This window comes from Varroa destructor, unplaced genomic scaffold (genome assembly GCF_002443255.2).
Source record: "Varroa destructor unplaced genomic scaffold, Vdes_3.0 BEIS01000003.1, whole genome shotgun sequence".
NCBI classification, from domain to species: Eukaryota; Metazoa; Arthropoda; class Arachnida; order Mesostigmata; family Varroidae; genus Varroa; species Varroa destructor.
In genome coordinates this window covers 10520637-10545962 of record NW_019211456.1, presented here as the reverse complement: position 1 = coordinate 10545962, position 25326 = coordinate 10520637, and the positions used below count along the sequence as shown (strand labels likewise).

At 42.7% G+C, this 25326-nt stretch overlaps 3 protein-coding genes across 6 annotated transcripts; 2 read left to right on the top strand and 1 right to left on the bottom strand.

Moving 5' to 3' along the window:
• The first annotated feature begins 370 nt into the window (after positions 1-370).
• tst (superkiller complex helicase subunit twister) lies at positions 371-6017 on the top strand. Of its 2 annotated transcripts, XM_022797597.2 has the most exons (6): positions 371-563; positions 896-1153; positions 1555-2165; positions 2563-2870; positions 3078-3374; positions 3682-6017. In XM_022797597.2, the coding sequence occupies exons 2-6, from the start codon at positions 897-899 to the stop codon at positions 5725-5727; spliced, it is 3519 nt and encodes a 1172-aa protein (XP_022653332.1). In that variant the 5' UTR covers positions 371-563; position 896; the 3' UTR covers positions 5728-6017. The 2 variants fall into 2 exon arrangements, with proteins under 2 accessions (XP_022653332.1, XP_086841108.1); XM_086984982.1 differs by lacking the exon at positions 896-1153.
• On the bottom strand, positions 6015-10802 carry mRpS16 (mitochondrial ribosomal protein S16). Of its 2 annotated transcripts, none has more exons than XM_022797600.2 (3): positions 10664-10802; positions 6926-7129; positions 6015-6335 (listed from the first exon to the last, which is right to left on the bottom strand). In XM_022797600.2, the coding sequence occupies exons 2-3, from the start codon at positions 7102-7104 to the stop codon at positions 6155-6157; spliced, it is 360 nt and encodes a 119-aa protein (XP_022653335.1). In that variant the 5' UTR covers positions 7105-7129; positions 10664-10802; the 3' UTR covers positions 6015-6154. The 2 variants fall into 2 exon arrangements, with proteins under 2 accessions (XP_022653335.1, XP_022653333.1); XM_022797598.2 differs by having other exon boundaries at positions 10598-10753.
• A 1257-nt stretch (positions 10803-12059) lies between these two features.
• Positions 12060-24625, top strand: BRWD3 (bromodomain and WD repeat-containing protein). Of its 2 annotated transcripts, XM_022800031.2 has the most exons (12): positions 12060-12224; positions 12941-13029; positions 13621-13680; positions 13973-16226; positions 16499-16807; positions 17097-17204; positions 17532-19206; positions 19377-19603; positions 19816-20745; positions 20961-21860; positions 22093-22248; positions 22520-24625. In XM_022800031.2, exons 1-12 carry the CDS (start codon positions 12197-12199, stop codon positions 22708-22710), a joined length of 6927 nt encoding a protein of 2308 aa, XP_022655766.1. In that variant the 5' UTR covers positions 12060-12196; the 3' UTR covers positions 22711-24625. The 2 variants fall into 2 exon arrangements, with proteins under 2 accessions (XP_022655766.1, XP_022655767.1); XM_022800032.2 differs by lacking the exon at positions 17097-17204.
• Positions 24626-25326: the final 701 nt, after the last annotated feature.

Below are 25326 nucleotides of genomic sequence, written 5' to 3'. Positions count from 1 at the left end.
TTTCGACTTATCGGGTAGATTCGCTCAGCTCACTGTCGAGTTTCGTTCTATCGAATGAATATGGTCATACTTCTTACCTTTATTTTTTTTAAACTGGTTCGGATGAGTATGATGAAATTGCAACGACGCGCAATCTGCTTAGTAATTTTTTATAATTATTTGGTAAAATCACATAGTTATTCCGCCGCAGAAATCGGAATAATCATACTCGTGGAAAATGGCTTCTGAGCTATAAGTATACCTTTGTACAGCTTATCCTTGTCCTACGCTCGTAATTGGTCTTAAGAGTTTCTTCTGAGGAACATGCGCAGCAGTTTTTAAATGAGATTCGAATATTAGCGCCATCACCTTTGTTTATAAGTGTCGTCAGTCTATGCCGCCTAACAGGCGCTACGTCTTGCTTTTTGGTGTATTGAAGGACCAAACTGTTCGAAGCTCATTGAATATAAGACCCACCAATAGTCATTTGTTTTACCACTACCAAGTATATGACGCTAGTTTACTATTTTAAAATACGATCCTGGTTTTGTGCGGAAACAAATCTTCACCAAAAATTGGTCGAGGTATGTTTTAAATTCTATGTCCGCGATGTGGGAAAATCTCATATGTAGTCAATGGATGAACTTCACAATGGTCGAAAAAGAGTTTGCTAACTGGCTAATTATGAATACTCCTTTACAGGACGAGTGATACGTATTAGTTTCGTGCCTGTGTGGGTTAAAAAGAAGACATAGTTTCACTGTTAAATATAAAACAGTTTTTATTTTCGTTATATTTCGTTATAGAAAAAAATATCCTAAAAATGCAAAGGCCTTGTCCTTAAATTTTAGCGCGAAAAAGTTTTACTTCGCTATGTTATATTTTCTAACTGGTCCTAGAATGCGTCTATTTACAGAATGGAGTTGGTCTTTGATCCTTCAGATTTGCGTGTTGTAGGGAAACTCGCCAATCCACTAAGCGCGGATCTTCTCTATGAACCTTCTTCTATTGGCCCTCCACGACCATCTGGTCTTAATCATTGTCCATTTTCTCCACCGCCGTTACGAGTGCTTTCCGATAAAGCGGATTTCGAACAAAAACTTAAGGAACTTCTACTAAAACCACCAAAACTGCACCTACCCCGGATCATTCCAAATATTCTCAACCTGCTCAGGTTCATCTGCCTATTCACTGCTATTTTTTTTGCTGTAATCTGTAGTTGAATTCCATTACGGTTTGTACATTAACAGCCTCCGCGTTGTTATTCTAAAGCTAATTACATCTCAATCAAAGGGTAGGCTCCAGAGTTTGAAGATGTCGACATAACCCCGATTCGAATATTTCCTTAGTTTACAGTAAGATCTCGAAATGTTTGTGGCTGTACAGAAATCAACCCATAATGCATGGAATATCGAACATACTTTTTTTGAACCTCAGAAATGATATCGGATTCGATCGTGTCAATTGGCTATAGCAGTTTACAACCGTATACGTTTTTTTTGTTAAGTACATAGTAAAGCATTTTTTACTTATCCACTATTACTTACAAATCAAGTGCGTCTTTTTCGTCTGTAGGACTGAGCAACCGCCACAGATAGGTGAATTACACGCGGTACGAGATTTAGCAACTGGCGAAATTAAGGGTGTCCGTGAGGTAATTCCGAAACTTGAGATCAGCAAAGTTGACTTCGACGAAACTTACAGTAAGCCTCCTGGTTTCAACCATGACGTTGATTTGGATAAAACCTCATTGCCAGTTCCATGTCAGTTCGATGTGGACAAGGCGAGTAGCACTTTATCACCCGATTCAGATGACATGCAGAGTTTCCTTGCGTCCTTGCCGCCCCTCGAGGACATGGTAGCCTCAGATCGTTCTATTAATCTTCAACATTTCGGAGAAGCTGAATCCTGTACTCAGCCTCCAAAAGAACAGTTAGACGAACCACCTCAGGTGAATCTAAATGAAGTTCTTCGAATTAAAGACTTGCCCTCGACGGAAGAAGGCTCGATTGGAAGACGCAAATGGGCTGAGGTAGTGAACATTGCGGAGACAGTGCCTAACTATGCCGAACTAAACCCAAATCCTGCATATACATGGCCATTTGAGCTTGACACATTTCAGAAGAAAGCGATTCTACTTATAGAGAAAGGCGAAAATGTTTTTGTATCAGCTCACACGTCAGCCGGTAAGTAACTGTGCAAAAATGAGTTATTAAACAAGTAAACTCTTGCTGCCGTCTAGCCCCTTAATAAACTACACAGACATTACACATAGCAGATAGAAGTTTTATTTAGAGTAAAAAGAGCTTTAAGTTTTCGATTATATTTGTTTAGTTGATGTGCATACAACTCACTCATAGATGCTGTTTGCTCCGTCATCGTTACATCATATCATTTTGCGACTATTTGTAGTTCTAAAACATCAATGTTAGATTATTGTAAACAAACAATGTTGATTATTTGAAATGGCTTTTGTATTTATTTGCTATCGATTTCATAACATATAACTTACTTTTAGTTTATTTTACATCAGGCTAACCAGGACAGAGTAATAAAAATGTGTGATATGGTTCGGTTGAACAGGAAAGACTGTTGTCGCAGAATACGCAATCGCCCTTGCGAAAAAGCACATGACAAAGACAATCTACACTTCCCCGATCAAAACACTGTCAAATGAAAAATTCCGGGATTTTCGGGAAATGTTTGAAGATGTCGGTATCGTTACCGGAGACGTACAGATAAAGCGGGATGCTGCGACTCTCATTGTGACAACTGAAATCCTTCGGTCGATGCTTTACAACAAGGCTTCGATTATTGATGATCTCGAATGGGTAATTTTTGATGAGTGTCATTACATCAACGACGCAGATCGTGGAGTAGTCTGGGAAGAGGCAAGTTATTTGGATTTATCAAGGCCTGCATGAGCAGCATTTTCTACCTCTCGTAGGTACTTCGTGAAATTCTGTTAAGGTAATTACTGTTACTAACAGTTAATTTAAGATAATTCGTGGCACATCTGAATAAGTGTTTTTTTATAATCTTACAAGGTTGCTTTAAAAATTATTTCATCTAAAAAAGAGGTGTTTATGGGCATGTAGGTGTTGATTATGTTACCGCCACATGTTCACCTGGTTCTGCTGTCAGCAACGGTTCCTAACGCTATAGAGCTGGCTGACTGGATCGGCCGCATAAAGCAGAAAAGCATTTATGTTATTTCAACGACAAAACGACCGGTCGCACTGGAGCATATGCTTTATTTAGGAAAAATAGGCGCCTCGAAAGAACAAAAGGCTCTGCTCAAAGCCAAGGAAAAACCTCAGGCTGTCGAATTGCCAGATCAAGCAGTGCTGATCCTTGACTCATCAAACCAATTTAAGAGCAAGAACTACCTACAGGTAATGCTCGTATGCAGTCGATGATTATCAGACATAACTGAATAAAGATATACGGAGAAACATATCGCGAGAGCTTATATTATTAGACCAGATTCAATGGACTTATTGAGTACACCTATATTTCCTGAAATGACACGTGACTTCTGACGCAGGCATTCGTGGTAACACTCAGATTACTTAACATAAAGTGATTCTTATCCGTACGTTGATTGCGTCGTCTTTCTTTTTTTTACCTGGATTTTTATGTGTTCATCATAATAATAACGAATACGAATATTTTTGCTTGGGTCTGAATTGTGGTTTGCAGGTGTGCGCAGCTAAGAGGGGTTCTTTTAACCAATGGAAGGGCGGAGACGAACGAAGCCGGTACTTGGGTCTTGTGCAATACTTGCAACAAAATGATTATTGTCCGGCAATTATATTCACGCTGTCTCGGAAACGTTGCGATGACAACGCCAGAGCCCTTGGAAGCGTAGACATGACGTCAGCCACGGAAAAATCCCAGATTCATAAATTTATCAAACACTGCACGGCACGACTCTCTCCGGAAGATCGTCGTTTGCCGCAGGTCGAAATGCTTAAGCAGTTGCTCAGGGTCGGCATTGGGATCCACCACAGCGGCATTCTTCCCATCATGAAGGAGGTGGTCGAAATGTTGTTCCAGAAAGGCTTGACGAAGCTGCTGTTTGCAACCGAGACTTTTGCGATGGGCGTCAATATGCCTGCTCGGACCGTCGTATTCGATAGCATTCGTAAGTATGACGGCTACCAGTTTCGCGACTTGCTGCCAGCGGAATACATTCAGATGGCTGGCAGAGCAGGTCGTCGCGGCAAGGATACCGTTGGCGTTGTTCTTATTATGGTTAAAGGAGACGTACCGGACTCACGTTCACTGCAGGTAATGATGACCGGCAAACCACAATTGCTCCAGTCGAAATTCAAGGTGACTGATACGATGATCCTTAATCTGAAGGCTGGACTGCAAATGCGTGTTGAAGAAGTTATGCGCGACTCATTCGTTGAAGACTCAAAACAATCGCAGCAGGATAAATTTGTTAAAGATAGAGAAAAGTTAACAGAAAAGCTTGCAGCAATGGAACCTGTAAATTGTAATTCCTGTTCGAGCATCAGCGAATGCCTAGCTGATCTTGAGCATCTAGCTGCCTATAGACTGACGTTATGGCAGCGGGTGTTTGAACTTGCGGCATCAAGTAAAATTTTTTCACCTGGAAAAGTAGTTGTATTTGCTCGGGTAGGGGAGTCAACTCGACTCGGGGTGATAACATCCTTTAATGTGAAACAAAATCAACTTAACGTTATTAGCCTAGCTGAGAAGGAGGAAGGCCGCAGTTACTGGCCCGCTTCAAGGAAAATAACTAGATCGAATATTCCAAAGAGTGAGCTCCTTGTTTTAAGTCCAGAGGACATGCTTGACTTGAGTGCAACAGAACTGAAAGTAGACGTTAAGAAACTGAACACGCCGAAAGGTCTTCGTGAGGCGGGTCAGGATATGTTTGACATAGTGGAATCTTGGACTTTCAAAAAAGTCAATTTAATTAAAGAGATAAAGAATGCTGATTTAGATTTTGCTGAGAAGATGCAAAATGTAGATTTGCTAGAGCAAAATGTATTATCACATTCCTGTTCATCGTGTCCACTGTTTGAAACTCACTTGGAAATTGCCCAAAAACGTCGATCCGTAAATTCTGAACTTTACCGCGTTTCATTGTTGCTCTCTGAAGAAGGCATGGTAATGATGCCTGACTACTACAAGCACTTACAGGTTTTGGAAAAGCTCGGCTATGTCGAGCCTAATGGACCGCTGAAACTTAAAGGCCGTATTGCTCGCACTATGAGTGATCATGAAGTCGTACTTACAGAGGTCCTTGTGGGTGACGTCTTATTCAAGTGCAAGCCCAACGAAGTGGCAGCTCTGCTGTCGGTATTTGTCTACCAGGGCAAAGCTGAAGACAATGAAAATGCTAAAATCCCGCTATCTCTTCAAGAGATCATGCAGCAGTTTCTTACTCTAGTCACAGACGTAGGCAAAGTGCGTCGCGAATGTGGCTTCGATGAAGATCCTGCCATTTTCTGCGACCAGTATAACCGTGGCCTCGTCAACATCGTCTACCATTGGGCCAGTGGCATGACGTTTGCACAAATAATGCAATTGGCAGCCAATCAGCAGGAAGGTACCATCGTGCGGTGTATCCAGCGACTTGATGAGCTGTTAGGACACGTGAAGGATGCCGCCAAGGTAATAGGCAATCCTGAACTTCATAAGAAAGTTGAACAAGCATCCACGTTGATTCGAAGAGATATTGTATTTGCAGCCAGTCTATATCTTGAGTAAATAGGTTATTAGAATTAAGCATAGCAGATAGTCAATGAATGGGCCCAAATCATTTTGTTTGTACAACAGTGTGATTATTTCCTGAAAACTGTCGATCTCGATGATATGCCGTGCAATTAAATGCCGATACATGTGAAATTTCTCACCCTGCAACTTTCTTTGAGTATACTAGGATCATTTAATGCCGTGTTGAGATTGAATACCTTTTTGGATATTACCCGCTCGACCGCACATGTAACTGCCCTTTAAATGAGAGTAATTGCTTAAAAATAAAGATTTCTTGGTAATTATTTGGCTGTCATATCTAAAAATATGTTTAATATTCGTTCAAACAGTATAATTCGTTACAGTAACATAATATATACTAAAGAGATAATTAATTACTAGCGGATACCGCTTCTTTGAGTTCTTCTGCTGTGGCTTTATGCTAAGCCTCCGGCGGTTTCGTGGGAACGTCCGTTGTTGAGGACTTCATATCCATATTTTTTAGTCGAACTTCCCATGCGCGCTTATAACTGTACGGGTGCAGCATTGTATATCCGGCCATGCCAAGCAACATGCCAACGCCACGGGCTGGTGTTGCGCCCTGTCCGAGCCAATAGTTTAATCTGAAATTAATGCATATCGATTCACATATTTTAGAAATGCTAGTTTTCCAAACGGCATGTACTATACTTAAAAAATTAGTCATACGAAGTCTATTAATTGTTTATTACGTATAGCATACGTAACTAATATAACTTGGAGATATAGTACAAAAGCTTACCTACTTGCATTAAAGGTAATGCGGGATCCCAAAGGTTCTCATAATAAATTACCGTTTTGCTTCTCGGCAATATGTTTTTAAGTCTTTTTAATTTGCTCAAATTATGGATGTGGGTTTTGTTATCATCGCAAAAAACACTTTAACATCACAAATATTCGAAGCAATCTAATATGACTATGGTTCTCTAAATTTCATCTGCTATATTAGAATCTTATATCTATGAGCTTATTTTTAATTCGATCATGAAGTGTCTTCAAATGCCACATCCTTACAAAAGAACGGATGGAGTTGTGGTTCCATATTTAATTAGTGTAGCACATTAGTACAGTTAACCCATAAACTGTTCATGAGAATCTTGCTCGTTAATCACTGGCGATTGGTGAAAACCTCAGAACCCTTACTCAGATCAGGTTAAACGCAGACGGGACGTACCTGTCGTAATTGATGCTTACGAGGTTCTCATTGTGTTCATTTGGCATGGGGTCAAAGCTTCCGATTTGCTCGAGTGTAGGCTGATCAGGCCGCCTTCTAAGATGCGTTGCTACTATGTGATAGAACGGTCGATTGGCACAGCCCTTTTGTACCATCATAATACGAAGGACAGGCGGCATTTCGCTTCTTCTCAGGTAAATAAAACTGTAATACAAATAAAATGCACCTTTATGCAACGGCAATGCGGTTAGCAAAGCTTTGTAAGTGGCGACTATACCGAAACCAAGTTGAAGATACAATTAATTCACTTCGGTCCGATGACCCCATCAAGGCAGCCAACCACCAAGGGTATAGCGTTTCAGACACGTCCTGTAATCCAAAAACACTTCATATGGCATAATGTAATTGTATATCGATTGGCACGCATCCTCCACACTGCACGACACCTTCTACTCATACAGTGTATGTGTGATAATATGACGAATAATTGCCTATACCATATTCACATGTAGACACTACGGTTACACTTGGAAGCTAGTAGCAACTATAGAGCATATAACGCTATTCAAGCACTCATCTGAGCTAAGTCGCAGCCCGTTGTAACCCAGAAAATGATGAATACAATTTAAACACTCTTACCATTGAATCTTTAAAATCATTTTACTATGACTATGGGTTTCGTATGACTCACGATCATCGATCGATCAATACGATTATATTGCCAAATGCGGCAAATGGAAAGTGAATAGTTCTCCCTAATAAATAGGAATGCGGGAATACACACAAGAATTCACGCGCTACAAGTACATGTTAATTAAAGAAAGTAAGGCGTATAAATATTGGAAAATGTTTTCCTAATTCACTGGCGTGCCAGTGGCTAGACTATTAAGTGTTAATCAAAGTGTTATGTTGAATTACAGGTTATTGGTTACGAGCATGGAAGTAAAGGAAAACTGATAAAGATCTAGGAATTTGGTGGGAGATGAAGCCAGTAGAAACGCAAAGCGTATTCTATTATAGTATACAATAAAACGAAGCTAAGAATAGTCTCCATACAATTAATTAAGACTATTCTTAACTTTGTATGCTTTACGTGGAGCGTAAGTGACGTAGAAATCTATGAATATATGCATATTTAGAAGGATGATGAAACGGGAGGGGCCTTCATTAAAAAATACTCATCAATACCATGAAGAATGCAGTTAATTCTCTTTTGGAAAACACAACCTAAGCTCGATCGCGAGGCAAAATTAAACCACATATATAGTGTCAATAGTCGATAATGAGTGGAGTACTTACAGGATAATTAAACTGCGCGGTATATGCATGCGCCTGCTACAAATTGAATCGGTAAAAAAGAATATATAATTTATGAGCTGAATAGACAAATCATGGGCAGAGTAATGATTGAGGCAAGTGAGAATGAAGGTAAAAAAAGTCAGAAGCACATTCAAATCGACTATTGAATCAAAACAAATAGGAATGATTTTATAAAGCCAAAGAACAATTAAGCAAAGTAACAGTAAACGTGAGAAGTAGTGGTAGCTTTACCCTGAGAATTTAGCCGAAATATTGGATGCTACTTTAACGCCATGAAGGCCGAAACTTATATATTGAAAAGTGATACTATTACATTATTCAGTTGCGTATGAAACAATGCTTAAAGTAGATGAATGTGTTTGTGACGTGCGTTATTACCGCTATATTTGGTAAAAAAAAATCTAAGAAGGGAACAGTGTAATACTAAAGAAATATGTTGTATCAAAGAAATAACGTTCCGAATCGGAAACAACTAAGTTCATACTTTTATGCTGAGCGCATTTCTGAATTACGTTTCTGATTTACGCACTTAGTTAGTTTCATTGTTATAAACGCTAAAATACGTATTAGTTAAGGAAAGCATTCTAATGCCGAATATGATAGCCGATATAATAGGACGTCCGAGCATTAACGCTTGGTTGACACTCCAGTATTTGATAGTTTTATTAGATGGTTATGTTGTGATTATTACACATCAGACAAATAATGTAAAAGGCATATTTTCAGCTCAACCATTTAATGCGGCACATACCGACATCGCAAATGGTTCTTTCGCGGTTCAACCACGTACGCGCAAACAAAACCACTCCAACTGTGTCATACCTTTTTCTATTACACCAAATTTTAAATATTGTAATATCGAATCAAATATGAAAGATATGCGCGGGTACTTAAGTGTTTGATCAGTAAGCATAGGCTTGAAGCAACAAAGTGAGGTGTGAAACAAATACACGATACTGTCTAATAAAGCTGCGAGAACTTCAAGACTAGAAATTGACCCAAAATAGCCTCTCGACTGGTTAGTGGGCATGGAATCTGAAACGACTATAATGTCAAGGAAAATAGGGCTATATCCGAAGACTGCATAAAAACAAGTTACTCGCAACCATGTATATGCCTAGATAGTTAACTGCTATAAACAATTGTACAAAAATTATCTGTAAGCAATCTATTCAACCCTATATTACATAAAGAAACAGTAGCCGCAGCAATCAGACCACAAGCGGAACTGCAATGTAGGCACTTGTGACGGCGACTAACAGAATGGTCTTATTCATATCCTAGCAGAGCTCAGTAGTCATACGAATGGCGAAATCTCTCGTATATAATGAGCAGCCCCATAAAAATGAACAAAAAGCGTGCAAAATTGGCATTTATCGTTTTTTTTTCCTCCGACGGGTGCGTTTGCTATTTGTTAGCATCACACAGATTTTATACTTGCTAGGAAATAATAAGCGGCGAAGGAATACATGAACAGGTAATGGCAGAAATAAAAACTTACCCTGTATGCCATATACAGAATGATACAACACATTAGAACAGATCGTGTATAACTGGACCATCACAATTACTAAAAAGGGGAAGTGTATTTAATATTGAAGTTAAGGCTCGTCAGAGGGTAGGCCGCCAGATAATTGCTAATTAGCTGGCAAAAACCAAAGAATAGCATAGCCTAACTGTGTTGATCTACACAACTTTTGAAACGCGGAGACAAGGCTACGTAAATAACTCCCGGTTATTATTATATGACCAAGATATGTTAGCTGACAACAAACGGAAAGGCTAATTTGCCTGGATTATATTCGCAGCATTTCTCACAGGTCGCGTGCATCGCAATTATTTGTTACGCCGAAGCTTCCTTAGAAGCATATTTTGTCTTTCACATTTTGGTCACACGTTCATGTGGGGGTACTTTTCTACTATTTATAGCTACTATCAGAAAATATTCGCAACAAAATTAAGATGCGGGCATGTTTGTAAAACTACACGATGGAAGGAAAAAGAAGTTCCGATTTGAACAGCAATAAGTATTATATTCTCGGCAAAATCCTTCTCTTTGCGTGTATTGACCCTGTAATCATCTGTGTGCGACACGCTGCACCACAGGCTAGTTGCGATTCGCGTATGCAAATACCGTCGCCTTCAGGAGGGGACACTCTATTGATTCGTATGCTTGAATGCAGCGTCCAATAACACATACATCGTTAAACACCTTTTAAGAGTAGGAAAATGCAAAAAAACTTTTCTATTCGGATCTAGGTCATTGGACAAGCTAAATAAACCCCGACTGAGCTACAGTGTTTATTTCAGAACAAATATTAATATTTGTATGACGTGATGAATTATACTCACAGTCAACAATAAAATATTTTCTAACTATCGACTGCTTTCAGTGCCTAACTGCACCTAATGATTTACCCTAGTTTTCACAATCCTTACGCATGTACAATGTTCTCTGCTCTATCAGTGTTCGAAACAGAATAACGTCAATGACGCAAACTGCCTTCATCTGCGCCCGGAAGTCGCGTATTCCAGCTGAATACGAACAGTGCAATTCATACAAGGAATAAATTAACATTTTGTTTGTGGAAGCTAATCGAAGGCAAATTACGAGATTATATCAAACACTAGTTGTATTCACACTGTTATTATTAGCCACGTATTATAATGAATATCCGGGGGTTACTTCACTTGGCCGAATACCGCACGTCCGGGTGCTTCATTTCCTTTAATTGAACTGTTACTTGCGGGGCTATGACATAGAAGCTAATGGGCTAGGTAAATGATTAGATGCCCAATGGTTTCGAGCGAGTGAGCATATCGTTGCGCTGAGTGCCAAGCTAGAAAGTGGAGATTAAAAAAATACTAGATTTTGCATTTCGCACTGTTATTAGTCTTTTTTTGATCCGAGAAACTCGCAGTTCTATGCTAGATTCTAAAATAGCATAGATTATCATTTGCTATTGATGGAAATACATAAAGGGTTACAGATATTGACAGTTATGTCATCAATGGAAGGACCTTGACCTTACGTTGTCAACACGTAACGTAAAGTATGATATACTTGTATTCCTGTCATGTATTGATATAATTAAGTTGTTGAGGTGAAGATATTGCCCAAGTAAGGCTTTAATCTCTTGTTATTTACGATTTTTTGTCTTAATTTGACTTTAAGCATGTAATAGGACTTTTCAACGGCGCAGGCCGCCTAAGAAACTCGATCAGCGTTCAAAAAAATCGTCGTTTTGTCAAAATTTTCAGTCAAATTTTCGAAATCTTTATTTGGCGGATTATTATCGGCTGTGACGTGGGACGAAGTTTGAGGGGTCGAATGCCCTATTTCTGACCACTTCACCTCATCGACACATTTTGTCCTCCAAGGTCATTGACCCCTAACGGGGAGGGCAAAAGTATGGAAAATGTTGAAATTTGCATGTACAAAATAATAGTGCCCAATTTTTGGCAGGAATGATCACCGGCGGCTAGTGATCACAGCTATAGATGTCCGACTGGACAAAAATGATGTTTGCATCTACTAAGAGCCTTACCGGCTTATACCCCATAAACAAACGCACGTGCGCTTCCAACGAGCCCCGTAAGACAGGCGAATTCACCGAGGGCCCTCATCAACGTTTGGGTCTTTTGCGTCATTGCACTTTTCAACAAATATACCATCAAAACAATTGGCTAAAGGTTCTAGTTGACAATAGCTCATGTGGAAAACACTTTGCAATAACAAAACGCTATAAAAAGTCATGTTTACTCCGGTTCTAGATGCTCGCGCCGAACGGGCCTGTCCCAGTGCGATGCGGTCTGGACGCAGTGCTGCATTTAGTGTGCGAGAGATCCGTAGCTACGGAGCGTATTCAGTGGGCTTTTTGAGCGTTTTGAGGTGGTTTGCAGTGTGTGTGAGTGGCTATAATATGCAGTGTACGTGAGAGGGAAGTCGCGATGCCTTCCCCGGACCGACTGGAGCAAGGTAGGTCGAATTCGGATCTAAAACTCTCGAGGACCGTTAGGCCATTGACGGAGTCGAACAGACTTGCATACAACAAACAGCAGTATAAACAGCCGTAGCAGCAGCTAGGACAAGAGGCCAAAGTAGATTCCAAATGCACGATTTAGACCATCGTATTATCGATGTTCGTGCCTATTTCAATCCTAAGTTGCTTTTCCATAGATGGCTGTAGTGCTTATTGAGTTTCAGGAGTTAGGGCTATGTGGCTTGGTGCTATTTGCATCAAAACGAATAATGTTCTTGGAAGTCGATTGTGTGTAATCAGCCTGAGCAGACAGGACTTTAGGTGTGCAGCTGTCGAAACCATGAACGGATCTTGCTTGAGGAATTAGTCGCTAGCCAATTCATGCCATTTTTAGAGGCTATATTTTAATGTTATTAAAATGATTTCTCACATAATGATTATCTAGGAGCATCTATTATATGCAATAAATTGGGCTTATAAAATGTAACTGGTGAGACGGGAAATTGAGTCGCTATGAGTCAGGGCGATATGGTGTTCGTCAACGCAGCATTCATTCATATATACATATAAACACATATAGGCATCGCATTGATGGTGTATTCTGAGTGGAAATTATATTCGGCGATTTTTGGTGCAAATTGTTAGGTTAGAATCTGCAGCAATAGGAAAATGTGGGCTCTAATGGCTGAAAAGTGCTAATTGTATTTCACAGAGCTCTACTATTTGATAGCGAGATTTCTCGAGACGGGACCGTGCGAAGCGGCTGCAAGGGTTCTCCGACAAGAAATCAACGAACACAGGGTAGGTTTTGTACATTTGTTTCGTGGATATATCTATGAAGCAATACACACGCAAAGATAGCCATGTTTTGTTTGTCCATTTGGCTATATGTGACCGTGTGCCACATACTCTGTCTAGATGGAGGTCATCGTTTAAATAGATACAGAAGTCGAAAATAGGCGTTGAACTATGTTAGGAACGTGTGTTTTTCAAATTGTGTAGCGAGCATTTTATTTGTTGGCCTTTTTTCGAACAAAACACAAATGGTCGAATATCGATATGAATGGGAAGATCGATAGATAAGAGGAAGTAATACTGCGCCTTTAACCCTGTTTGCTAAAGATGAGCGCTGTTGACTGAAAACACTATACCGAATGTAGAAACAAATGTAGCGAATTTTAGAATTACTCGTTGGTTTGTATAATTTTGACCTTTGATGGCTTGTTTGAGAGTTGCTCGTGCTGTGGACAGGCCAAATCTGCTATTTCCAACAATAAATCATTGTAACACCCGTAATTTTTGACATATACACCACGTCTATATAAAATCAAACGCATGCTTGAATAATATTGATTTATTAAGTCACGATGCTTCCAATTGTGTGCGTTTTAGCTACTGCCACAGCGAACAGATTGGGAAAACGGACGCCACGATGTTACTGTCGAAGAAATGGTGAGTGTCGTTACACACCTGGTATGGACATCTAACATGCACAGAATCTCCAACAAAGCTGACATTTGCGGATCTATCGATAGTACATATACCATCACTGATGTTTCTTATATTCATATTTAGCTTTGTATGAGGATACAATAAGATATTATTGTATGTTAGTACGTAAGATTTCATAGATATGGTTTAGAGTAGATAATAGTAGTGCTTTGGTATAGCTTAGGAGTGGCTCTAAGTGCTCGTTAGTCTTGTATCATAACCTGTATTCCGTTATTTTGTTTTGTTCATATAGGTGGAGAGATGGCCAGTACAGTCGGATCATCTTCTCCGGATGTGCGAAAACCTGGTCACCCAGTTATCTATCACAGTACCCACAACGCTGCCTCGTGCACCGCCAACACTTTTGGGATGTGGCCGATATTCAGTTCTTCGGACTAAGGAGTCGGTGGCGTCGAAAAGACCGCTGCGAACGGGCGAATATCTCCATAAGCGACTCGATCGTCGTCCGTTGAACATGTCCACAACTCAGTGTCCTTCTTTAGCGCTGCTCATCGAAGGCTCAAAAGTGAACCCGCACAGAAACATGATGAGCGCCGTGCCAATAAGCTGGTACAGTGGATCGAGCTTGTATCGTCGAATTATGGGTCATCTGCAAGCAGTGTACTGTGTGCTTTTCGATCATACCGGAAGGTACATATTCACGGGAGCCGATGATCATCTAGTCAAAATTTGGAGCGCAACGGATGGCCGTCTGAGGGCAACTCTACGAGGTCATCAATCGGAAATCACCGATTTGTCTCTGAGTCCCGACAACAGTTTGCTCGCATCCGGTTCCCTAGATAAAACAATTCGTGTTTGGTGTCTGCGCACTCTGCGACCTGTGGCCGTCCTGATAGGACACGGAACAACGGTCACCTCCTTGAAATTTTGCCCTTCGGTACGGCAGGACAAATCTTTTCTATCATCTACTGCCCAGGACGGTCTATGCTTCTGGGAATATGATCGACGTAAAAGGACGTTCCAAAGCGAACCGCGCCGCTTCATAGATCGCACGAGGACTCAAGTTCTTTGTCAGTCCTTCAGTCCAGGAGGCACACTTTTAGCGACTGGATGTCAAGATCATATGGTGCGAATATACCAGGTCTTTAAACCGAACGAATCGTTGAGCTGCAAACAGGAACCTGAGAGAATCGCCGAGCTATCTAGGCATACGGATCGTGTAGACTCAATTCAGTTTGCCAATAACGACATGCGACTCATTAGTGGATCCAAGGATGGCACAGCGAATATTTGGTCGTTCAAGGCGAATCGGTGGACGGCTATTACGCTCAAAATGACAACAGTCCTGGAGCCGCAAGCTGGCACGGCGCCCAACCATACGATGAAGGTCAACATGGTGGCTTGGACTCGGGATGATTCGAAAGTGCTCACTACCGTGCGAGACCATTCCATAAAGGTCTGGAATAGCTACACGGGCCAACTGCTGGCCGTTCTCAAAGGTCATGAGGACGACGTGTATGCACTTGAGTGTCACCCGACAGATCGACGCATATTGTATACAGGCGGCCACGATGGTCGTGTAATAATTTGGGATATGACGACGTCGAAAGCAATTAAAACTTTTTTCAACTTTTTTGAGGGCCAAGGCTTCGGTGCGATGTTCGACCTGAAAGTTTCTCCTAACGGACTGACCTTCTGTGCTACTGACTCGCACGGCCATCTCTCGATCTATGGTATTGGTAGCGGCGAGGCCTACCAGAAAGTGCCAGTCGAGCAGTTCTTTCACACTGATTACCGCCCTTTGATACGTGATGCTAATCATCACGTACTCGATGAACAGAGCCAGCTAGCTCCGCACTTGCTACCGCCACCTTTTCTTGTTGACATTGACGGTAATCCGTATCCGGCCGCAATTCAACGCCTTGTACCTGGTCGAGAAAACTGTCCTGAAAATTTGCTTGTCCCTGTTATGGCACAGATTGTTCGCGACAACCCCGCTGACGGACCTGAACAGGAGCCAGCTGGTATTGGGGTAGTGAACAGGCGACTGAACATTGACGATATGATTCAACGGCTACAGCAGCAACAAGGCGAAGAGCAGGCGGGACCAGCTATCCCGTCTAATGACGGTCCACGGATGCCACCTGCTCGAGGGATGCCTGGCACCCCGTCAAGTCGAGGAGGCATGCGCCGTGATGGAGAGGTCGAGGGCGTTCGACAAGGAGGTAACAACTGGCAACAACTCCAATCCGGCGCAACGTCTGAAACTTCAAGTGCACAGTCATCAGGGTTGAATAAGCGTCCGGTTATGGAGCAAATGAAAGAAGCGGAACTCGAACGTGAACTGGAGCGCATGCGGCTGTTGGCTGACACTGAGATTGTAGAGTTTATAAGGGAAAAACGTAAGGATCAGCCTGTTGAAAATGGCGGACAGCGCAGTTACGGATTACGGCAGAAAGAGAATAAGGCAGCTACAAGCGGCTCTAGCCGAAGCCGACGCGGCGTTATGACTTTGAGCTTACTATCATCGCAGAACAGCTCGCGATGTATGTACAAGTTAAAAAAATATTTATTTCCAACATGATTCTTAGTGATGTCGTATCCTATCATTGCCTTGATGCTTAGCGTATTGCACCTTACTTTTTAATAAACCCAAAACTTCGTTCCCATGTAAATTAGATTGTCGATTAAGTGAACAGTCTGAACATTTGAAGCCACCATTTGGTTGGCACATTCCATATTCCATAGCATTCCGTGCTGTACAATACGGAATACTGCATCATTTTTGGGCTATAATTTTTTGCCATCTGTTTTTCAGCTTCACGTTCGGCCGCTGCCGCAGTCGCTGAGGATGAGATGGAAATGGATGACGACGATTTCGAGGAGGTCGGAGAGAGCGATTCTGATTACGAACAAGATTCATCCGGAAGAGATCGCACGAGGAACCGCAACAACGCCAGCAGTCACACAAACGGGAGCAGTCGGAACAGTCATGCGACGAGTAGTGGAGGTCGAGGCGGTGGTGCTGGTGGCGGGAGCAGCAGCGGCGGCGGCGGCAGAGACGCAACTGGCCACAGCGGCAGCGGTGGCGCCTCAGGCCCAGCCGGCTCGAGTCGCCAGAGAGGCAGTAAGTTGGCGGAACGACACACGGGATCGTTAAACATTGTCCGAATTTTTCTGACTAACTTGTTTTGTTCACCAGCCTGAACCGTTCGTGTTTCGTTGTTTTGAGTTGAATTTCTTTGCCAGGTTAGCGCATTTTTTCGTTAGAATAAAATGATAAGCTACGAGTGAATGCACGTTGGGGGTCGCTGTATTAACGGCGGCTTGTTATTCTTACGACCAGCAACAGCCAACGATTACGATTATGACGCTCGCTTCACTTCGATACTGAAGCCTTTTTATGACTATAACAGCCCGGAACTATCGTCTTCGTCCAAGGCAAGCCCCCAGGGCAAATGCGACGTTTGATTCTGACGACGGAAGTCTACTCGGTTCCTTTTCGTCAAGCCATTCTTCTAATGGTAACGAAGAGTTGCATCAATCCTCTTTTTAAACCATCTTTCGTTCTTCGTTATGACCATCAGTGCGCAGGAGTGGAATTAGGTGCCGAATCGCAGATTTTTTCTGGGTGACGTGCTGACTTGCATAGTGATGAATTCGCGTATATTTATATTTTCTATTCCAAAATAAGGGCGTTTTTCCTCACTGGAATTGATGATATCGAGACTGGGTTAGGGATAAATTTTTTTTATCTGATGCAACAAGGTGTTAGTTAGTGAATGCTGCACGCGCTACAGCAGCTGGTCTTTTCATTTTTTTTATTATCCTCTTTTTGTTGAATTTTTTAGCAACACGCAGTCGACGTAATGCTGTGCGGGAAGAGCCAACCAGTGCTCAGCCATCGACACCGAGTAGCAGTGAGGAGACAGACGAGCGATCAGAGGAGAGTAGCCAGGACGACGATACCGGGGGTGCGGACGGCGGCGGTGACGCCGACAATACGCCAACGTCGGATCATCAACAGAATGACGGCACTAGTGGCAGCAGCGGAAGCAGTGGCAGTGCCAGTGTGCGAAGATCTGTTCGCCATCGTCAGCCGCCCGAGCGCAAACGGCCACAAGAGCGTCGCCAAACTTCGAGATCAGCGACGGCTGCCGGAGGCGGTAATAGCAGCAGTGGTAGTAGTAGTAGTGCTAAACGGAGACAACCTTTGAGAAGCGGAGCTGGCCAGAGGACGACTGAAAGGAGACGTGACAGGCGCCGTGACGATGAAGATGATGACAGCCTGGAACATGACGGCGAGGCGGTCAATGACCTGAGTCCCCAGAACCAGCGGGACCATCACCAGCATCACCATCGTCATCGGCTATCTGCTGGCGGTGACCATTCGCACGGTTCGTCAGCAAGAACATCAAGCGGTAACGGCAACGTACGAGAAGTTCCCGAAAAGTTTCGATTTCCGGACTGGCTCACGGATACGATGCCGCGACGAACGCCGTACTTACCGCAAGTGGGCGATATAATCATGTACTTCCAGCAGGGTCATCAGTTGTACTGCGATGCTGTACGTCGTCTAAAGCTCTACAAGGCCGGAAAACATCACCAATTCGTTTGGAATAAACGACTGCGCGAACAGGAGAAGGTTCGCGTTCTGAATGTTCGCTTCGAACTACTACCGCCGCGGTTGTGCTGTGTCCAGGTTGAGTGCACAGATCCCGTCGATGCTGGCTGTGCTGAGCCGTTCTGGATCCGCTACCATGATACGTCAGACGTAATCGACTTTCTCGTATTGTACCAGAGCTTCCAGACGGCCATGCTACGTGACTGGAAACCGGGTGATCGTTTTCGCTCCATCATCGAGGATCAGTGGTGGCTTGGAACGATTACTCAACATGAGCCAATACAGTCAGAGTTTCCTGATTCAATGTTCCAGTGTTTCATTGTTCGCTGGGACAACGGCGAGGAAGAACGAATGTCCCCGTGGGACTTTGAGCAAATCGACCACACCCGTCTACCGGCCGTGGAAGGCACAGGCGTAGACATCAGTCCTGAGGAACGAGAAGCTATGCAATACGTTCCTTCGCAGGAAGATTTCAACATCGAGTCTCGAGACGCATTCAGAACGCGAATGATGACAGGTTTAGATAGGGTAATGGGACTGGCAATAGCTGAACCATTCCTAGTCCCTGTCGATTTGAACGTTTATCCTGATTACGCTATGATCATTGCATACCCCATCGATCTTACAACAATTCGCTCTCGGCTTGAGAACAACTTCTATCGGCGCAAAGAGGGTATTAAATTTGATATTACGTATGTGGAATACAATGCCAACAAGTTCAATGAGCCCAACTCGGCAATTGTGAAACAGGCCTCGCTGATAACGCGAGTGTTGTTGGCATATGTAAACGATATGACTTGTGACGATCCGATCACGATCTATCAGCGTCTCAATGGCGAGACTGTAGCGCCGAAAGGCAACATTAGTTCGGACGACTCTGGATGCTCTGGACCAAGTAGGAGGTGAGTAGGAAAAAAAGGTTCTAGAAGTTGTTATGCCTTGCGAGGATACAACGAAAGCCAGGTAGTGTAACTTAAACTCAATACGTTACAGAGTCAAGCGATAAATGATTTGAGAAAGTATTGTTTTTTTGCTGCCAAAATTGATCAACAGCGTATATTGTTTATTTTAGGCTGTACCTAAGCGGTTCTCTATATTCGGCGTCACGCTCAAGTCCGAAGAAAGCACGTGAAGAGGTTCGTCGTCCAACAACTCGTACGACCTCGAATTGGCGTGATCGTTGCGCCTTGTTAATTGCCATGCTGAATCAAATTGAAGATTCTCAGCCCTTCAGACAACCTGTTGACTTAGACGAATTTCAAGATTATTTAGAAGTAGTGGATATGCCTATGGATCTATGTAAGTGAAAAATTCTCTGCGCAACTTTTTCCATCTTCATACATTAAATACTGAGAGGGTTGTTTGATTCAAGAACGGTCACGCTATGAGAAAAGGATAACTCTTCTCATTAAGTTGTGTTATGAAATCTTTGTTGACATAGTGCGACTGCTTCATTGCACAACTGGCAATCGATAGCCTCCTACGTTTCGATGTTTCTTCTACGATTTCAGCAACCGTGAGTCAAAAATTGACAAACGCCGATTATGCTACCCCCGAAGAATTCGCTAGCGATATGCAGCTCATTTTTACCAACTCAAAAAATTATAACACCAACAAGCGTTCGAGAATCTACTCGATGACATGTCGGCTGTCAGCAATGTTCGAAAATGAAATGAGAGCCATCATGCATGAGCATCGTGCAGCCATGAAGCGATTACAAGGACGCAAAACTTACGGGGAAGACGACAGTGATGAGGAGGACGATGATGATATGGAGGAAATTGACTCCGAAGAGATCCGACCCCGAAGTCGATCTCACCCGCAGCAGCAACATTCGAGGAACGGCACAGGGTCATCTGGGTATAGCAACGGACGACGTTCTGGACATTCGATTGTCGCCAACGGCTATCACCGGAATGGGCACCACACTGCAAGTGGGTCGGGCATGTCAACGAGTGGCGGTGCGGGAAGTCGCTCGTTACGGAGGCATCACCGTGTCATTGAAAGTGACGACGACCATGGAGAAGACGATCTCGATCAGGAAAATACTGACGGGGTGAATTCATCCTCTGCCAAGAGTACGAGATCTGGACGGATCGTACGGCCAACTCTGTTCAGAGACATGGTGTCCATAAGCGACGCGGAGAGAGCCGAGCGTAGCCGTAAAAGCAGCAGGCAATCTGGCCGATCGCAGGAAAGCTCAGACCGCAGAAGACCTATGGGCTCAGCACAGCGGCGTCATCAGATTCGGCCAAGCTCGGGAAAAGTGTCATTATCTTCATCAAGTCATCAGCGGGAGCAGCGGAAGCGCCCGATGATGTTAGCGACGTCGACTGAGGACGAGGAGCCGCAGAGCTCCGGGGAAAGCCACGAACAGCCGCGTCAGGACGGCAGTACACCGACCAGACAACTCGTAACCAGGAGTGGCAGAACGGTCAAACGTAAGTAGCACAAAGGATGAATTTCTTTTATGCACAATTAATACAATAAAGAATGTATCGAAACTGTCCGGTTTATTAGGAGAGAAATATTAAATACTTCGTTTACACCATCGGCAATCTGCTTACGTTATTTGTGATATCCTTGTGGTATCCTACAGAGAACACATGGGCTAAAAGAGCTTGTTTATAATACGTACTGTTGTGGCCCTCTTTAGTTATGGGTACCAGCGGGTCAGCGTCGTCATCGACGATCACGTCTCCGTCAACCTCGGCATCAAACAGTGGTTCGAGTCCAGCAACCTCCGACGACTCCGGCCTGTTGTCTCCCCGAAACAACAAGAAATCCACAGCCAGCTCGTCGCGCCTTCGGCATCGACCGCCGCCCCCTAAAAAGGCACGAATCTCGCAGCGAGGCGGGGCTCATCGGGAGTCTTCGTACGAGGAAGAAGATCTCTTCGAGCAACACGACGAGGACGAAGAGGAGGAGGAGGATGAAGACGAGGCCGACGAGGAGGAAGACGGGACCTCGGAGGAGATAACAACGGAGGAATCGCCGGGCCGGAGAGGTGGAGCACGCGGTGGCTCACGTGGCCAACAAATGGATGGCGGTGGAGGCCGGCGGACGTCGAGAAAGCAACCACCGTCATCGACAAGTAATAACAACAATAAAAATAATAATAATAATAGTAACTCTTCACGACCGGCACGAAGGATGGTTACGGAATCGGATGATGATGAAGCAGACAATGACAATGCAGAGGATGACGCGGACAGGACAAGCGAAGGCGTAACCGCAGAAGAAGAAACGCTATCGCCCTTGACGAGACGGTCATCGAGAAACAAGGACCAGACCTCGCATACACCATTCCAACAATCGAAGTCTAGCAGCGGTGGACCAGGCACTGACCGGCCGCGAGCGGTGCGAACGGCAGCTCGTACAAAGCGAATCGTTGTAGATGAGGAGAGCGATGCAAATGACGACGCCTTAGACGACGAAGGCAGTCGATACGGTTCCCCGCCATCGAAGAAGCGGAGAGCTGCAAACAGTACCCACCAGGATGCAACAGCACCGAGAGGTGTCCGTCAGCAGCATTCGCCTATCTCCAACGGTAATGGTGAGTACTGAGCAGGAAGCAAGAGGTATAACTTGCATGTAAATATATAATATCTTTGTAAATGGTGCAGTTCATTACTATTCATCGACATAATTGAACCAGATTTCTAACTGTTTTCATCGTGTATACCCATCCAAAATACCGACGCTAGCTAGTGCATGGAGGATTCAGTAAATCCTACGGTGTGTGAAGTCCTAACTCAGTGGAGTGTATGTTTTCACACCTTCCGTAGGGAGAAGAGCTAAGCGGCACTCTTCGCCTCAGTCAGACGGGGCATCTAGGGCAAGCGGAAGGAGCTCAGAGTCCGGGAGCGGAAGTTCTCAGTCACGTCGAAAAGCGGTAACTACGTTGTCGACAAAGACGTCGCCTGGCCAAATTTCCGATGCAGGTGAGCTGCAACGTATAAGTTATGTAAGGAGATACTCTACCGGTATCTATCCGGCGTGTGAAGCTGAATAAAGTTTTTCGAGCGTATCATCTTTCAGTTTTGATCTTTGTTTCTGATAAATATGCCCTTATTATCTAAGTAAGATTTCAGTTGACTGCTTCTTTGAATAACAACAAAAAGACAGAAGATAAAAAGGAACATCAAACGATTTATCATAATCATTAATGGTCGGCATCCGTTTCTTTTTTTATTCTGTCCATTTTATATTCAGGACGCGTGACTCGTACAAAGGGAAGATCTCACCATAAGGTTGATTATCGCGAGGATCCTTCCGATGAAGATGAGTTTCTAGATGACGAGAACGACGACGACGAAACGGAGGATACCGTTGTCACTTCGTCAAAAGGCCGGATTGTTAAGCTGAGAAGAGACTTCACGCGTGCACTTCGCGATGCCAGGTGACAGCGCCGCCATTGCTTCAACCGCACGCTAACAACCCCTGTTACTGGGAGATCAACGCCACGGGTTATGCTACATTCAAAAACGACCAGTGCGACTGCAGGCGGTGGGGCTTTTAAACCCTCGTCAAAAGTCTTTAATAATGTCCCACGAAAGATTATTGTTTTGCCTAGACGCTGTCTGAGGAGCGCCGAAGTCGTAATGTTGCTAAGGCAAAGAATCCCACAAGCATCGTTGCCGTCGCGATCAAAATCGAGGCTAACAACATAATAACAATGAGTGGTCACCTAAGATTAACGAAAAAGCATAAGAAGACATGTGCACCAAACGGCAAAAGAAAGCAGTTGTATTTTAGTACTACGTAGTCTTATACGTGATGACGGAGCAGTTGAAAAAGCTGGATAATAACAATAATAATAATAATATTAATGTAAAAAAAACAATTAATTATGTGTGCATAACAATGGTGAGAAGGGCGGCGGAATTACATGCGTTTATATGAGGAAGTAGAGTGTGCAAATATCGTCGTTAATATGGCGGTGTGCCACAGATACCGAAGATTCGGTAAGGTAGGTGGCTCTGTCCAAAATTATATTTTGGATAAGAGAATGTTATTCACAGTAAAGCGAAAGCAACTAGGGCATAGCTGATGACTGTCTTGATGGGCTGTTATCACGAACACAGGAGTGCATCGTCCGAATGTAAAAGCTTAATGAGAGAATCCCTTCGAAAAAGAGCCACTATAGGTGTATGATGCATATGGTAATATCGAAGATCATAAAAGTCTTTATTATCATATAAAAATTGAATTATTACTATGGCGATGATTAGGATGGTAATGATGTGAATAGCGTAAAACAGTTGTCTAGCAAAGTCAACAGTGAACGCGACAAGTCATACTTACCTAATGTTTTTTCAGCATTAAGTATGTTTTCGGCTTTTCAGTCAATAAGTAACCCGTGTATTAATTCGTTAAGCATAATTTCATTCGTTAATAATATTATAATATAGTGTTATTATGTTACTCTATGCTGATGATATGGCAAAAGAATGCTACACCATTTAATATTGAATTCAACCTATATGCGGATGATCACTTACAACGTGGGAATACGTTCAAGTACGATTAATAACTAATTGTATATACCATTATATTACTTGCACTTAAGAGATTTATATGTTCTCTGATCATTCGCCACCTGAGTAATAAAACACGTAGCACCATTTGCATCCTGAACATTAACACGAATGAGACACTCGAAGGAGAACTGAAATTACAATTGTTTAAGAATACGTTCGATGTAACGTATCAAAAAGAATAAGTTCATGAAAAATTGTGTATGTAATAAGCTACTAACCGAGAACAACGTAAGCACAACCTCTGAAAATGGTATCGTACGTGAGTTCTTATGGGGTTGGTAACAAGGAAAACGTATGTGATTGCTCTAACAAATGAGAGTAAATGGTCTAAATACAACATAATAATAATAATAATAATAATAATAATAATGATAATAATAATAAGAAGAAGAAGAAGACGAAGAAGAAAAAGAAAAAGAAGAAGGAGAAAAGAATAATAATAATAATTTTTATTATTATTATTATATTGGTTATTCTATGTGTGGGTGTGTGCTTGTTGAAATGGATGACGGCTCCGTGATGTGGAGAATGTGTACATAAAATCGAATATATGAGGAAGGATGCCGGTTATCTCACCGAAGTCTTTGTTGGATCAAAAAAGAGCCAGCTATCACACATAAATAGGAAAGACGCAAACACAAAATACTTTGTAATGCGACGATTTAGTTAACCCGCGTCGAAGATCTCGAAAAAATCTCTAAAAAATGATCTGCAAAGCACTATGCTTTGTCCTGTGTACATTAATTCTTACTCATAAATATCATTGCTATAATAATAATTGATGATTTTTTTTTTATTAACTATTTCGGTCACTGCCTAGCGTGAATAAAAGTAATCTTACTCTATTAATAGATCCAAAGATACGGGCGGACCGCTAAGCAAACATAGATTTAAAAACGTGAACATCTGAGATAAAAACATCAGAATGCGTATGACATATGTAGTACTGATAATGTCATCTTTATGGCATATATTCTGATCGCACTAACAGGTCGATCAGGATAAAAAAGCAACTTCAAAAAAGTGGCATTAAAAGAAAAAAAAGTAATACAACTTATTCGTTTGCTCAGATAAACGACTCCTTGAAGTAGCAGTTCCTCGTGATCGATCATCCCGTTACGAATTTTCGTAAATGGATCTATCACGGAGGCTATACACACAATATCATTTACTAACTGGCAAAGGGTGAAGTGTCAAGCAACTTGGATTGCCCAATAGCTCCCGCCACTATAATCCGCCGCGTATATAAATATATGATCGCTTAATAGGAATATAGCAGTAGAAGTAGTGTGAGTAGTGTTTTTGTAAAAGTGTGTGTCTGCCATCTGAAATTAGAAGTGAGTGGATGTGGTTTGATGAAACGGAGCTTGAGATGAGGAGGGAACAGAGCGATGTCATTTGGAATCCTCCGAGATACCTCAATGCTACTCGGGTGGTTTTCTTTGTTGTACTTAAAATATGTAAAAACGACAAATATTG

What these genes read in the sequence shown, in the direction of transcription:
- tst (XM_022797597.2), top strand. Translation starts at nt 897, where the DNA reads ATGGAGTTGGTCTTTGATCCTTCAGATTTGCGTGTTGTAGGGAAACTC. An exon ending in ATCAGCTCACACGTCAGCCG is followed by an intron (nt 2,166 to 2,562) that starts GTAAGTAACTGT and finishes TCGGTTGAACAG; the next exon opens with GAAAGACTGTTGTCGCAGAA. An exon ending in AGAGCAAGAACTACCTACAG is followed by an intron (nt 3,375 to 3,681) that starts GTAATGCTCGTA and finishes TGTGGTTTGCAG; the next exon opens with GTGTGCGCAGCTAAGAGGGG.
- mRpS16 (XM_022797600.2), bottom strand. Translation starts at nt 7,104, where the DNA reads ATGCCGCCTGTCCTTCGTATTATGATGGTACAAAAGGGCTGTGCCAAT. An exon ending in GTAAGCATCAATTACGACAG is followed by an intron (nt 6,336 to 6,925) that starts GTACGTCCCGTC and finishes CATTAATTTCAG; the next exon opens with ATTAAACTATTGGCTCGGAC.
- BRWD3 (XM_022800031.2), top strand. Translation starts at nt 12,197, where the DNA reads ATGCCTTCCCCGGACCGACTGGAGCAAG. An exon ending in CCCGGACCGACTGGAGCAAG is followed by an intron (nt 12,225 to 12,940) that starts GTAGGTCGAATT and finishes TGTATTTCACAG; the next exon opens with AGCTCTACTATTTGATAGCG. An exon ending in ATGTTACTGTCGAAGAAATG is followed by an intron (nt 13,681 to 13,972) that starts GTGAGTGTCGTT and finishes TTGTTCATATAG; the next exon opens with GTGGAGAGATGGCCAGTACA.